General features: G+C 60.2%; 1 protein-coding gene across 6 annotated transcripts in view; it reads left to right on the top strand.

Moving 5' to 3' along the window:
* The window catches only part of BAIAP2 (BAR/IMD domain containing adaptor protein 2), a 46,680-nt gene that overhangs the window by 22,993 nt on the left and 8,297 nt on the right, over positions 1 to 15,390 (top strand). For 4 of the 6 annotated variants that reach the window (XM_066565835.1, XM_066565831.1, XM_066565829.1 and 1 more), the window contains exons 6-10: positions 131 to 268; positions 11,189 to 11,341; positions 13,273 to 13,500; positions 14,520 to 14,721; positions 15,157 to 15,358. In XM_066565835.1, coding sequence (XP_066421932.1) covers positions 131 to 268; positions 11,189 to 11,341; positions 13,273 to 13,500; positions 14,520 to 14,721; positions 15,157 to 15,358 — 923 coding nt within the window. The remainder of the gene's footprint in view (positions 1 to 130; positions 269 to 11,188; positions 11,342 to 13,272; positions 13,501 to 14,519; positions 14,722 to 15,156; positions 15,359 to 15,390) is intronic. The other 2 variants (XM_066565832.1, XM_066565834.1) reach the window with 1 other exon arrangement.

Below are 15,390 nucleotides of genomic sequence, written 5' to 3' on the forward strand. Positions count from 1 at the left end.
GGTCACAGCTGGGTGTCACTGGTGCCACCACGCCCAGGACAGTGTCCCCTGTGTGTCCCCTGGGCTTTGGGGCTCTGTCCCTGTCCCCCCTGGCACTGGGAGGGCTCAGAGCTGTCCCCTGTGGTTCCAGGCTGCGCTCAAGAAGTACCAGACGGAGCAGAGGAGCAAGGGGGACTCGCTGGACAAGTGCCAGGCTGAGCTGAAGAAGCTGCGCAAGAAGAGCCAGGGCAGCAAGAACCCCCAGAAATACTCGGACAAGGAGCTGCAGGTAGGGCTGGGGACACTGGGGGACACTGGGGGGACAAGGAGCTGCAGACAGGGCTGGGGACACCCCTGGGGGTGGTGAAGCCCTGGGGAAGGCAGGGCTGGGGCTGTGGGTGGGAGGGGGTGGCAGCCAGCACTGGAACTGTTTGTTCCCAGAGCAGAGCGGGGCTGGAGCTGCCTGTCCCTGCTCCAGCCACCTGTCCCCCTGCTGTCACCTCAGAAATGGCCCCCAGGAGCACGAATCCCTGCTCTGCCTGCTCCATGGTGCCCAGGAGGGGTGTTCTGGTGTTTTCTGGTGGTTTCTGGTGTTTTCCTGTGTATTTCCTGTGCATTTTCTGTGCCTGTGCCCCCTCCTGCGGGGGTGGCTGTGGTGAATCAGAGCAGTGTGATGTGTGCTGGGGGTGGGCAGGGGGAGGCACAGCTCCCACTGAGGGGGAGCCAGGCTTGGCTCTCACTGAGGGGCACCCCGGGCACCTCCTGGCAGTGCCCAGGGGCTGTGGCACTCGTGGGATCTGCAGCAGGGGTTTGTGCCCTGTGCCCTCTGTGCCCTCCTCACTGTGAGCTTGGCCCCATCCAGGCAGGGACCCTCAGGGGTTCCTGATGCCCCAGGGTGCCCTGGCTGGCCGTGGGAGCTGCTGCAGGAGCCGCAGCCACCGAACCATGGTGGCACAAGGGGTGCCTGGACAGGGCAAGGTGAATTCCTGCAGCCAGGAATGGTTTGGTCTGTGTGATGTTGGCACCAGGGGCTGTTCCTCACACGTCAGAGATCTGTGTCTGCTGAAGGGCACCTGGACAATGGTGGCACTTTGCTCCTGGGGGTGAATTTGGTGGCATTTGGTGGCATTTGGTGGTCTCTGGCAGAGTGGTGTTTGTGCTGAGGAAGTGACACCCTTCATTGCACTGGAGTTTGGGAGATGCTGGTGTGAACCAGAGCTGGCACTGAAGGAGGAGGATGCAGCCACCACCACCACCATCATCATCATCATCATCATTATCATCATCATCATCACCATCATCATCATCTGTGCTCAGCCTGTGGGTCTGGGAGGTGCCCGAGGTGGCACAGCCAGAGCTGGGCTGGGAGGTGCTGGAGCCAGGCTGGAAGGTGTAGGAGGTGCTGGAGCAGCACTGGGAGGTGCTGGAGGAGCACTGGGAGGTGCTGGAACACTGGAAGATGCTCGAGAAGAGCTGAGATGTGCTAGAGGAGCTCTGGAAGGTGCTGGAGCTGGTCTGGAAGGTGTAGGAGGTGCTGGAGCCGGGTTGGAAGATGCTGGAGGAGCACTGGGAGGTGCTGGAGCAGCACTGGGAGGTGCTGGAGCTGGTCTGGAAGGTGCCACCCCACTCCTCGTGTCCAGCCCACTGTGCTGGAGGCTCTGCTGCTCTCCAGAGCAGCTGAAACCACTTCTGAGCCTGGTGTCTCCACGAGTCCCAGTTGTGCAGTTGCTGCTGAGCTGGAAGAGCCCTGTCAGGCCTGAGCCCAGCCTGGGGGCACAGGGGATCCAACCCTGTCACCCCCAGCAGGGAGAGCTGCTGCCAGGGCAGGGATGGGATCCCACAGCAGCAGGAGCAGCAGGAGGAGGAGGAGGAGGAGGAGGAGGAGGAGGAGGAAGGAAACCTTCCCAGCAGGGCTGGGGCACCCCTGTCAGCACAGCCCCAGGGGCAGGGAGGCAGGATCAGTGCCTTTCATCTTTCAGCAGGGAGTGTTTGGGAAGGACTTATCTCCAGAAAGGTTTCTGGTGCCTTTTGAGCTTGGTGAGGCCCTGGCAGCTCAGAGTGTGCCGTGGCTCTGTGGCTGCTCTGCTGCTCTCTCTGGGGGTTTGCTTTGCCTTAGATCTGCTCACAAAGTCAAAACTGCAGAATGCAGCCAGGAGGGCACTTCCCTCTCTGCTCTGCTGGCTGCAGAGCTGGGGTTTCCTCAGCAGAAAAAGAGGTTTGGGGTTAAAACCCTCAACACTGGGCGTTGGAGAGAGGGGAAACTGCAGCAGGTGGGGTCCAGCCTGGAAATGTGGGGGGGTTGGTGCTGGAACTGGGGAGAGAGCCTTGTCTGGGGCTTTGGGGAGCTGGAACTGCGATTTAGAGAGCAGGAACTGGGCTTGGGGAGCTGGAACTGGGATTTAGAGAGCAGGAACTGGGCTTGGGGAGCTGGAACTGGGCTTGGGGAGCTGGAACTGGGATTTAGAGAGCAGGAACTGGGCTTGGGGAGCTGGAACTGGGATTTAGAGAGCAGGAACTGGGCTTTGGGGAGCTGGAACTGGGATTTAGAGAGCAGGAACTGGGCTTGGGGAGCTGGAACTGGGCTTGGGGAGCTGGAACTGGGATTTAGAGAGCAGGAACTGGGCTTGGGGAGCTGGAACTGGGATTTAGAGAGCAGGAACTGGGCTTTGGGGAGCTGGAACTGGGATTTAGGGAGCTGGAACTGGGATTTAGAGAGCAGGAACTGGGCTTGGGGGAGCTGGAACTGGGATTTAGGGAGCTGGAACTGGGCTTTGGGGAGCTGGAACTGGGCTTGGGGAGCTGGAACTGGGATTTAGAGAGCAGGAACTGGGCTTTGGGGAGCTGGAACTGGGATTTAGGGAGCTGGAACTGGGCTTGGGGAGCTGGAACTGGGATTTAGAGAGCAGGAACTGGGCTTTGGGGAGCTGGAACTGGGATTTAGGGAGCTGGAACTGGGATTTAGAGAGCAGGAACTGGGCTTGGGGAGCTGGAACTGGGCTTGGGGAGCTGGAACTGGGCTTTGGGGAGGTGAAACCAGGTTTGAGTGGATCAGGAGCTGTGTGGGGCTGTGCTCTCCTCAGCCTGGTTTGTTGAGCTGGCCCCAGCCCACCCCATGTCCCCTCGCCCAAGCCCTGGTGCTGTCCTGGGAGCTGCTGAAGCCCCTGGGGATGGCTTTGGGATGCTGATGCTGTGCCTGGGGAGCACAGAGCCATCAGCCAGGGCTGCTGCAGTCTCCTCGTGCCCTGGCTCCTTCTCTCCTCGTGGGAGAAGCTGCTGCTGAGGGAAGTGTCACCTCCTTGGAGGCAGCAGTCACATCTTGCTCTTCTGGAGGCTGCTCCTGTGAAGCTGCTGGAGCAGCTGCCAGCCAGGAGTCTGGTGCTCTGTCATCATCTCCCTTCATATTTAATGCTCCAGGAAGCAGAGCTGGCTCCTTCCTGCCTCTCCGCCACCTGTGGAGTGGCCACATCTTGTCATCACCTGCCAGTGCGAGGGGACACGTGGTGACAGGGCTGTCCTGCAGGGACCCCGGGGTTTATGTAATGTCTGCCAGAGTCAGAGCAGCTCTGGGGCCACCCAGGCCCTGCTTTTGGCTGAGGACAGCCCTTGGCTGTGCTCCCACCCTGCTGGAAGGATCAGAGAGCCCAGAGCGAGGGCTCAGAGCTCTCACCTGCTCCATTCAGCTGCTCCCCTTTGAAAAGCAGAAATGAGCACTGGGCTCCAGCAGGGACTGCACACAGCAATGGCTGCGGAGCAGAGGCGTTGGAGGGGGTGAGATGCTCACAGGTTCTTGCAGGAGGCTGCTCCTGAGCTGTGCCATCCCCTCCTTGCATGGACAGAGCTGGTCCAGGCTGCTCTGCACATCCCACATCACCTGGCCCCTGTCTCCTGCTGCTTTTGGGGAGTTTTCCCAATGAGTGCTGCAGGCAAGGAGTTAAACCACCCCTGGTGTGCAGCCCAGCCTCACTGGGCAGCTCTGAACCAGCTCCAGGGGCTGCAGGAGTGCTGTGGTTGGGGTTGTTCCTGCTGAGTGCCACATCCAGCCAGGCTTTTATTCCTTGGGAATCAGCCCTGAGCTGCTGTTCCACCCAAGGAGTGAGGGCTGGGAGTCCCATGTGCCTCATCTTCCTCGTGGAGGGACTGAGTGGGGCTTGACCCTGCTGAGAACCAGGGGAACAAACCAATGCCACTCACTCCACATCTCTGAGGAAGAAGAATGAGAACAATATTAAGATTAAACAATCGCCAAGGAAGCTCAAGTGCTGTAATTTCATCAAGGGCTGGTTGTGATCAGGCCATGAAATCAAGGTCATGATGGGTTTGGGACCTGGATTGAATCTGCAGCTCAGCAATGAAGTTATGTTGGTTCAAAGTATTTATCAAATCATATTAGCACTGTGAGCAATTGGATTTCTGCATGGGGCTGAGGCTAAACTGGCTGTAATTCAGCTTAAATAGCAGAGCTGGGGCTGGGTGTTTGTCCTGAAAGGCTCTGCTGGCCCAGGTGACAGTGGGGGACCCTGGGTGGGCACTGGGGGCTGAGCTCAGCCCCTGCCTTCACCCAGCCCTGCTCCCATGGCAATGGTTTCAACATTAAATACCTCTGTGCCAAATAACCTGTGGGGTTTTATCAGCTTCTGTCATTGAAACCTCATTTGGGTATTCCCATCAGGAGAAATAATTTTAGGTGTAGGTCAGGAAGCTGGAAATGGCAGAGTTTGCACAAACCAGGTTATGAGGCTTGTGTGAAAGTCAAATGGGGAAGGACTCCGAGCTCAGCAGCTCCAGGTGACTCTCTCCAGGTTTGGTTGGGATTTAGGCTGAGGGAGGACATGAACCAAACCCAGGGAGAGGAGAGAAAGAGAAAGAGAAAGAGAAAAGAGAAAGAGAAAGAGAAAGAGAAAGAAGAGAAGAGAAGAGAAGAGAAGAGAAGAGAAGAGAAGAGAAGAGAAGAGAAGAGAAGAGAAGAGAAGAGAAGAGAAGAGAAGAGAAGAGAAGAGAAGAGAAGAGAAGAGAAGAGAAGAGAAGAGAAGAGAAGAGAAGAGAAGAGAAGAGAAGAGAAGAGAAGAGAAGAGAAGAGAGCCCTTCCAGTACCTAAGGAGGCTCCAAGACAGGGACTTTGGACAAGGCCTGGAATGACAGCACAGGGGGAATGGCTTCCCACTGCCAGGGGGCAGGGCTGGATGGGATATGGGGCAGAAATTCCAATTCCTGTCAGAGGTGGGGCCCTGGCAGAGGGTGCCCCTGGATCCAGGGATGTTCCTGGGGATGTTCCTATGCAGCTCAGGGCTGTCCCTGCTCTGGGGGAGGTTTTGGGCAGGGGAAGGTGAGGCTGCCAGCGTTCCCCTGCTGCTCTGCTCTCTGGGTTTTATGTAACAGCACATGTGTGCAGGGCTGGGGCTGCTGCAGATGTGACAAACGAGGGCAGACAGCCCTGCCCAGGGGAGGGGGGGCAGCCTGGCCTGCCCAGCTCTGGGGGCTGCCTCCCTCCCTCCCTCCCCAGGCCCTGCTCTGCCTCCCCCTTCGCCCTGGGTATCCATCAGCAGCCACGGCCCAGCCTGATCCCCACAGCTTTGGCTGCAGCTGGGTGGGGGAGGCTGCTGGGGAGCACATCAGGGTCAGGGGCTCCCCTCCTGCCTGGGGGCTGCTGCTGGGCAGGCAGGGGAGGCTGTTAAACCTGCAGGGCTCTGCTGTGGCTCTGGGGGGCTCCTGCAGGGTCAGTGAGCCCACAGAAGGCAGGGAAATGTGTTTGGGCTCTGTGGTGGCCATTCCCTGCTGCTGTGGGGCTCTTGTTGTATGTGCCATAGTGCAGGAGAGGTTGGGTCAGGGCTCATCCCCAGCTCTGCTCTCCTTCCTGGCTCTGGAGGAGCCTGGGATAGCCCCAGACTGGGCTGCAGCAGTGCCATGCCTGGCTGGACACAGCACCCAAGCTCCCTGGGTGGCACACAGGGCTGGGGGGCTGCAGGAGGGGACAGTGCCACCCCCGGCGCTGCTCCAGGCCCTGCCAGCTGCCCCACAAGCAGCGTTTTGGGAATGAGGAAAAGTTCTCCAGGCTGAGGATCCCTGCCCTGCTCGCTTTGCCTCTGTGCAGTGCTGGGGTTTCAGCAGCTTTGCCTGCTCAGATGCTCTTCCCCTGCTGATCAACCCAACTTAGCTCTTCTCCCTCCTGACTGCCTAAGCAAACCCTCCCTCCTCTCTGTGTTTACTCCTTCCAGGTATTTCAGGCTGCTGCATCGATCCAGCACAGCCCTCTCTCTTCCCTGACCTTTCCTTTCTCTTTCCTCACTGGTCCTGCCCAATCCTTCCCTGGCATGAGAGCTGGGGTGGGCACAGCCCCTCCCTGCTCTGCATCCCTCCTGCTGCTGGCTGGAAACGCGCCTGCCACGTGCTCCCCTTGGCTTTCTGACCCCCAAAGTCAGGGCTGTGCTGTGCTGGTGACCCCAGGGCAGCTCCTGCCTGCTGCGGGTCCCCTCTTGTCCCTGGGGCTGGCCCCTGGCTCAGCCTGGTGGGTGCCAAACACACCAGGAATGACCTGGAGTGATGATTTCTGTGTGGAGCTCAGCCCTTGGCTCGTGTTCCCCGTGTCTGCACGTTCCTGGCTGGGATGGGAGCTCTGAACTCATTTCCCAGCCAGGCTGAGCTTATCAGAGGCTGGGCAGGAGCTGCTCCACCTGCACTGGCAGCAGTGTGTGCCCCTCGTGTGCTCCTGCAGCTCGGGGCTCGACATTCCTCAGCTGCTCCTTGATCTGCATCCCCTGAGCTGCCACCGTGCTGGCCTTGGGGAGGTGCCAGGGCTGAGTGCCCTCTGTGCCTTCCTGTGTGCCCTCTGTGCCTTTGTGTGCCCTGCCTGCCCTTCTGTGTGCCCTCCCTGCCTTCCTGTGTGCCCTGCCTGCCCTTCTGAGTGCCCTCCCTGCCTTTCTGTGCAGGACATCAGTGGCTGCCCCAGCTGGGGCTTGGCAGCAGCTCGTTCCCTTTTCATCTGCTGCTCCTAATTCCTGTCTGACCCACGGGGTGACTCGGCCTGGCTTTGGCACTGCCCACCATGGCAGGGGTGGTTTTGGCACAGGCTCTGCCCACCATGGCAGGGGTGGTTTTGGCACTGCCCTCTGTGGCTCCAGCCCTGCTCCTGCGCCCGCTCTGGGGGTCTCTGGCTGAGCCCCTCCGTACCCAGGGGTGCCCAGGCTCTGCCAGCCTGGCCCCGTGGCACATCCTGGCAGGCTCCCAGTGCCCAGGGCTGTGCCCCACGTGCTGACACTGCTAATTAGGTCAGCAGCTCCCGCTGAATTGGAAGTGGATGCGGGAGGGGGGGCGCGGCACGGGGGAGTTATTTGAGGCCTCTCCAACCTAGAAACCCAGAAAAGATTTTCTGGAGCTCCTGGGTGGCTCTGGGGTGTGCTCTGGCTTTGGGCACAGCCACCAGCCCTGCTCGGATCACAATGGGGTTTCTCTCTCCTCCTTCAAACTGGGGATTTTATTTTTTATTTAGACAATTCTTAGCATGTGAGTTTGAAGCTGACAACCTCAATCAGTCAAAGCCTCAGTTTACAGTGCTGGAGTGGTTTGTGCTTGTCAGGGGGGTTTTGGAGAAGCTGCTGAGGCTGGCAGGGAAGCCCCTTCCCCCAGCCCCTTCAGGGGATCAGGGCATGCCAAGCTGCAGAGGTGTTTGGCTGTGGGTCAGTGTGGGGTGGCTGAGATTTCCCCATTTCTGGGGAATGGAGACCAGAGCAGCAGCCCTGGCGTCCTGCTGGGCACCTGGCTCAGGTGAGGCCTCACTCCTGGGCAAGGCAGAGCTTCTCCTTGGAGTGCAGCCCCGAGATCTCACGCTGTGCTTTGTGTGTTACCTTCCCCCCGTGCATCTGGCACATTTAACAGCCTTTGGATTTGAATTTCCCTTCCTGGGCGTTATCTGAAAGCCCACTGTCATTCTGAGCAAACCCAAACTGAACAAGGAGCGTGGCTCGCCATTTTGTGCTGGAACAGCGTGTAAAACCAGGCTCTGGGTAAATCAATGGCTCAGGAGCACATTTCCATGAGGTATATAAAGCTCTGAGTACTAAGTTTGGAGCGTGGGCTCTGCGCTGCGGAGCGGCGTGTTCCGACTGGCTGAGACAAGCCTTCCTCGGCTCAGCAATCAGCAGCAGCCTGGCTGAACCAGCCTGGGGTGTAAATAAGGCTTGTACCTGTGGATTTAAATGCTGCTGGGAGCTGGAGCCCTCACGCTGCCAGGATCAGGGTTTGTCCCTGCTGTGGTGTCTGGGCTGGAGCCGTGCCTGACCCAGGCGTGGGGATCCTGCGGGGAGTCTGAGTCAAATTAGCTGGAGCTGAGCTCTTTCCACTCCTCACCTTCTCCTTCTCGGTGGCCCAGTTAGTAAATTAGGCAGCATGGTGGGGGAAAATTAAATTAATTCAATGAATGGGGGTCGGGGTCTGTGTGTGCTCCTGCTATTTCAGGTGCTGTCAGGGTTGTGCTTTCCTTCCAAAAGTGGAGCTCTGCAGGAAGGGGAGCTGCTGCCCCTTCCCCTGGGGTAGAACCTTCTCGTGGAGCCACCCATGGATGAGTGTGGGCAGCAGGGCTTGGCCCATCCCAGGCACAGCAGGGCTGAGCTGGAGGGGCTGGGGGCTCTGCAGGCTGGCACCAGGGCTGGCACTGGGGCTGGGGGCTCTCCAGGCTGGCACCAGGGCTGGCACCAGGGCTGGCACTGGGGCACCACTCCCCAGCTCCCATCACCACTGCCAGGCTGCTCCTCTGGGCTCTGTCCCTGTGCTGTTCCAGGCTAATAATACCCGGGAGGAGGCGGCTGCTGCCGTCCTTAGCCTGCTGCTGCAGGAGCCTTCCCCAGCTCTTCCTCCTCCTCCTCCTCCTCCTCCTCCTCGGGCTCTGTGTGCCTCCTCCTGTGCCACGCTGCCCCAGCACCTCTGTGCTGGCACAGCCTGGTGCTGCCTGGCATTCCGAGTGCCATGCCCCGTGCCTCTGCCTTGGGGTGATGGTGTCAAAGCCTCCATCCCTTCCCCCTGTGTGTTCCCAGAGCCATCAGCTCAGCTCCCTTCGCTGATTCCTCCTCATGGCCACAGGCGTTCGCCCTGGATTTTCTCATTTTGGTGGGAAAAATTCTCTTTGAAATAGGGTTGCTGGTTGCAAAACGGGTTTTTAATCCATTTCTCACTGATGCTCTTTCCCTCACCCCTGTTGGTGCAATGTGGGGAGGCCCAAAAGCTGCTGGCTCAGGCACGAGCTCTGCGCTGGGTTTTGCTTTCAGGGGGTGCTCAGAGCAGGGTGGGAGCCAGGAGCAGGTCCAGCCCCAAAATAATCCCCCTTTGAAGTCTGGGATGTCACTGAATCTTGCTGCTTTTGTTGGTTTGCTCCATTTTATGTATCTCTTAATAAATATTGTAGCATGCTAAAAATAACTGATAACCGTGAAGAAGCAGCAAAGCTGCTCTGGGCCCTGAATTTCCACTTTAATTTCCATCTCAGAGAAGCTTGGGCTGCCTGCAGCAGGTCCAGCCCTGCCTGGGCTGGGGCTGTTGTGGCCTCCCAGTGTCGTGGCACTGCTGTCCCAGGGAAGAGGAGGTGGCAGGGAGGTGTCACAGTGTGGGACAGTGATGGGCAGGGGGTGCTGCTCCCCTGCTGCCCCATTGCAGGGCAATGGGATTAAGGGAGGACGAAGTGGCCGGGTCGGGGAGCTGGGGGCACCTCTGTGTCCAGGGAGGCTGGTGCTGTCCCTGGGGTCCCCTGTGCCACCTTTCCATCACACAGGGCAAAGCAGCTGGGGGTTCCCCCGTGTGCTGCTGCCGTGCCAGGTGCGGCGCTGGCAGAGCCCAGCGTGGCACAGCCGTGCTGGCACCATCACAGGAGAGCAGGAGCCAGCAGAGGAGCCTCCAGCTGCCAACCTGGCAGGGCCACCGTGTCTGCCAGCCCAGGCTGTGGCACCTGGGAACACCCAGGGCATCCTGTGCCAGTGTGTGGCACTGCCCAGCCGCCCCTCTGTGTCCCTGTGGTAAATACAGGCTGAAGGCACTGCTGGCAGTTTCAGAGGCACTGGTGGCCCTGTGTGTGGCTGGGGCCTTGTGTGTGGCAGGGTCCCTGTGCCATCCCTCTGCACCCCTGTGTGTGGCAGGGTCCCCTTGGCACCCCTGTGTGTGGCAGGGTCCCCTTGGCACCTCTGTGTGTGGCAGGGTCCCTGTGTCATCCCTCCGCACCCCTGTGTGTGGCAGGGTCCCCTTGGCACCCCTGTGTGTGGCAGGGTCCCCTTGGCACCTCTGTGTGTGGCAGGGTCCCTGTGTCATCCCTCCGCACCCCTGTGTGTGGCAGGGTCCCCTTGGCACTCCTGTGTGTGACAGGGTCCCCATGCCATCCCTTGGCACTCCTGTGTGTGGCAGGGTCCCCGTGCCATCCCTCTGCACCCCTGTGTGTGGCAGGGTCCCTGTGTCATCCCTCCGCACCCCTGTGTGTGGCAGGGTCCCCTTGGCACTCCTGTGTGTGACAGGGTCCCCATGCCATCCCTTGGCACTCCTGTGTGTGGCAGGGTCCCCGTGCCATCCCTCTGCACCCCTGTGTGTGGCAGGTCCCCGTGCCATCCCTGTGTGTGGCAGGGTCCCCTTGGCACCCCTCTGTGTGGCAGGGTCCCCATGCCATCCTCAGCAGCGGGCAGGGACCCGGCACATCCCGGGCGATGCCAGAACAGGCTGGGATCTGCTCTGGTTTGTGCCAGGCTGAGCCGGGGGCTGAGGGAGCCCCTGCCAGTCCCGGGGCACCCCCGTGCCCGGTGCTGAGCGGGGGCTGCGGGTACAGCTCGTGCCGGGCACCCACGGCTGAGTCAGCTCTGCGTGGGGGCTGCCATGAGTAAGGGGCTGGGGGGGTGTGCAGGCACACGTGTGTGTCCCTGTGTCTGTCCCTGTCCCTGTGCCTGTCCCTGGGTGTGTCCTGTGTCTGTCCCTGTCCCTGTGTCTGTCCCTGTGTGTGTGTCCCGTGTGTGTGTCCCTGTGTCTGTCCCTGTCCCTGTGTCCGTCCCTGTGTGTGTGTCCCGTGTGTGTGTCCCTGTCCCTGTGCCTGTCCCTGGGTGTGTCCTGTGTCTGTCCCTGTCCCTATGTCTGTCCCTGTCTCTGTGTCTGTCCCTGGTGTGTCCCTGGGTCCCTTCCACCCCTCTCCCTGCCCCTCCCCTGCCCCACAGCACTGCCAGCAGCCCCTTCCCTGCTCCTCTTTCTCTTGCAGTACATCGAAGCCATCAGCAACAAGCAAGGGGAGCTGGAGAACTACGTGTCTGATGGCTACAAGACAGCTCTGACAGAAGAGAGGAGACGCTTCTGCTTCCTGGTGGAGAAGCAGTGTGCAGTGGCCAAGAGCGCCATCACCTACCACGCCAAGGTGAGTGAGTGGCACCACCAGAGCCAGGCTGGCTGCCCTGGCACTGGGGCTGCTCCCAGCTCGAGCTGCACCCCATAGAACAGCCTGGGATCCCAAAAGCCTCAGCTGGTGCAGCCCCCCTACACACCCAGGGACAGACACGGGGACACACACACAGGGACAGACACACAGGGACAGACACACAGGGACACACACCGAGGGACAGACACGGGGACACACACACAGGGACACACACACAGGGACACACACCGAGGGACAGACACGGGGACACACACACAGGGACACACACACAGGGACACACACCGAGGGACAGACACACAGGGACACACACACAGGGACACTCACACAGGGACACTCACACAGGGACACACACACAGGGACAGACACACAGGGACACACACACAGGGACACACACACAGGGACAGACAAAGGGATACACACACAGGGACAGACAGGGACACACACGGGGACGGACACACAGGGACAGACACACAGGGACACACACCGAGGGACAGACAAAGGGATACACACACAGGGACAGACAGGGACACACACGGGGACGGACACACAGGGACACTCACACAGGGACAGACACAGGGACAGACACACAGGGACACTCACACAGGGACACTCACACAGGGATACACACTCAGGGACAGACCCAGGGAACGAGGGGGTGGTGACCAGCAGGTGACTCCAGGGAAGGTGCCCCAGCAGGAGCAGCTGCTTCAAATCCCTCCTGCCCATGGCTGCCCCTGGAGCAGGGCTGGAGCTGCCCCTGCCCGCCTGGGGAGCTGCAGCAGCTGCATGGAGCAGGATCCACCCAGACAGGGGCTGGTGCTGCTCCTGCAGCCTCGTGCTCCGTTCTGGTTGTTCCCCAGCACCGCCCTCCATGGCTCACAGCAGCCATCTGTCACCACCACGCTTGGCACTGGAGCAGGAGAGGGAGCTGGCATTAGTCAGCTCTGTCCTGGCACATCCACAGCACGGATCCACGCTTGGATTGGTGAGCAGAGTGCAGGAGGGGAAAACCTCCTGGAGTGCAGCACCTCCCAGGGCTGGTGGCCAGCAGGAACCGAACAAAACCTTGCTGCAGCAGCACACACAGGCTGATTTTGCAGGAGGGACTTGGCTGGTGGCTTGTCCAGAGTGTGGTGTGTGTCCTGCTCAAAACTCCATAACCCTAACCCTGCTGCTGCCCATGGCTCCTGCAGGATGCTCCACAGGATCATGAGGCTGGACCCGCTGGCTGGTGTTGGGGAAATATGCAGGGACTTTGAAATTGGATTTAGAGAGGGTTTGATATGCAGAACCACATTTTGTCTCCAGATGAGGCAGAGCAGAGGCATCGGGTCACCCTTGGGAGTGACCTCGAGGGGGCTGGGGCATCTTCCCCCTCTGAGTCACACAAGGGGAAGTGCTGGTACATTCTGGGTGAATCAGGACAAGTTTGGCTCCACCTGTTTCCCCCTTGGAGCATGGTACTGCAGGCAGGGAGCAGTGGGGCTGGGATGGAGCACAGGGGCCTGGAGGCTGCTGGGGCTGAGCACCCCAAGGAAGCAGCTCCTCCCTGGGGATGTGGGGACAGCCTGGAGCATGGGCTGTGCCCTGCCAGGGTTTCAGCCTGGTTTTATTTCTCTGCTCCACATGGGGCCCAGCTCCCTGCGGCCTGGACATGCTGCATACAGGATATCTTGATGGGGAGAGATTGGATTACCTTTCCCTTCCCTTTCCCATTTTTCATAATTCCTGCCTGGCTCTGGTGCCACCAGAGCCTGGAAGCAGCACGTCCCTGGGTGTTACCTTGCCTGTGCCACGCACAGAGCCATCGATCAGTCCCAGCTCAGCCCTGGCTCCGTGTGGTGCTGCCCAGGGAAGAGGGGCACACCAGCTGCACCCCTGTGCCCTCACACCTGGTTTTGCTCTTGCAGGGGAAGGAGATGCTGACGCAGAAGCTGCCGCTGTGGCAGCAATCCTGCTCGGACCCCAACAAGATCCCGGAGCGCGCCATCCAGCTGATGCAGCAGATGGCTGCCAGCAGCAATGGCACCATCATGCCCAGCCCTCTGTCCACATCCAAGTCCAACCTCATCATCTCTGATCCCATCCCTGGTGCCAAACCTCTCCCTGTCCCCCCGGAGCTGGCACCTTTTGTAGGAGTAAGTATCCCTGTGCCAGAGCTGCCCTGCCCTCTGAGCAAAGCCGGAGGGACGAGCCCGGGCCGGTGTCACCGCTGTCCTCGGCAAGTTGTCCTTGGATGGGCTGTCACTGATGGCAGGGATGGCAGCTCTGGGCCATCCTGAGGTGTGGGGAGGAGCCTGACCTGGGCACGGGCAGCCTGTCCCACCCCATCCCACCAGGGTCACTGAGCTCTGCAGAACAGGGGCTCCCAGGAGCTGTTTGGGAACCCAGGAGCTGGACCTGCCTGTCCCACCCCATCCCACTGAGCTCTGGCAGAGCAGGGGCTCCCAGGAGCTGTTTGGGAACCCAGGAGCTGGACCTGCCTGTCCAGGCTGGTCCCCAAGCTGTGGGACTGAACCCAGGTACCCCAGTAACTGCAGGGAAAGGTCTGGAATGACCCGTGGGATGAAGGACCCTTCAGAAGAGGGTGTCCCACTGATGTGGGGACACGAGCTGAGCACAGAGCTCAGCAGGGAATTGGCAGGTCCAGGGGAGCTCAGAGCAGTAAGATACCATAGAGGAGACCCCACTGCTGCCCCAGAGCAGTTTGGTTTGGCTGGGAACTAAACCCAATGGGACAAAGCTCCGATTTGCCTCTGTCCCTGGAGCTGTGCCCCACTGGGGAGCTGCACTGGGATTTCCCTGGAGCTGCACTGGGATTGCCCTGGAGCTGCAGTGGGATTGCCCTGGAGCTTCAGGGATGTTCCTAGAGCTGCAGTGGGATTTCCCTGGAGCTGCAGTGGGATTTCCCTGGAGCTGCAGGGATGTTCCTGGAGCTGCAGTGGGATTTCCCTGGAGCTGCACTGGGATTGCCCTGGAGCTGCACTGGGATGTTCCTGGCACTGCAGGGCTGTCCCTGGAGCTGCAGAGCTGTCCCTGGAGCTGCAGGGATGTTCCTGGAGCTGCAGGAATGTTCCTGGAGCTGCAGGGATGTTCCTGGCGCTGCAGGGATGCCCTAAGGAAGCCCTCCGTGTCCCCCTCCCCTCCTCTCTCGCAGCGCATGTCGGCACAGGAGGCCATGCCGGTGATGAACGGAGTCTCGGGCTCTGACAGCGACGGGTACAACCACTGGTCTGAGATGAAGCCAGCACAGCCCAAATCTTTATCTCCTCCCCAGCCTCAGAAGCAGCTGAGTGACTCTTACTCCAATACACTCCCAGTTCGCAAAAACGTGGCGCCGAAAAACAGCTACGCCTCAGGTGAGGCCCCAGCCCCGCTGCCAGGGCCCTGGAGCTGCCTCTGCTGGACCCAGTGCCCACAGGGAGCCCCAGGGTGGGGATGGTTCTTGGGGGTGCTGCTGGTGGGGGGACAGTGACCACGCCATCCCTTTGGTGTCCAGTGCTGCTTGTGCCTCCTGAGCTCGGCGTTAGGAAATGCTGGAGCTGGGCTCTGCCCTGGGGTTTCACAGGATTTCCAGAAGGAAAATCTTGTGGAATGTGGCACAGGGAGCCTGCTCCCTTTGTCATGGCTGGTGGGTGATGCCGGGAGCTGCTCGCTGAGGGGGAAGGTGTGAGTCACACTGAAGGCTGTAGTACAACCACAACCTGGGCTGAAATAAGGAGGGGTGGGGACCTGTCCTGTGCCTGGGGATGGGGTGAAGGATTCGGGGCACCCACTGGTGTCTGTTCCCCCAGCTGAAAACAAGACACTGCCACGCTCCAGCTCCATGGCCGCCGGGCTCGAGAGGAACGGCCGGACGAGGGTGCAGGCGATTTTCTCTCACGCTGCCGGGGATAACAGCACCCTCCTGAGCTTCAAGGAGGGAGACCTCATCACCCTGCTGGTGCCCGAGGCCCGCGACGGCTGGCACTACGGAGAGAGCGAGAAAACCAAAATGTGAGTGAGCTGGCTGTCCTGGGGAGCAGCCT

This window comes from Molothrus aeneus, chromosome 26, assembly GCF_037042795.1.
Source record: "Molothrus aeneus isolate 106 chromosome 26, BPBGC_Maene_1.0, whole genome shotgun sequence".
Lineage (NCBI taxonomy): Eukaryota > Metazoa > Chordata > Aves > Passeriformes > Icteridae > Molothrus > Molothrus aeneus.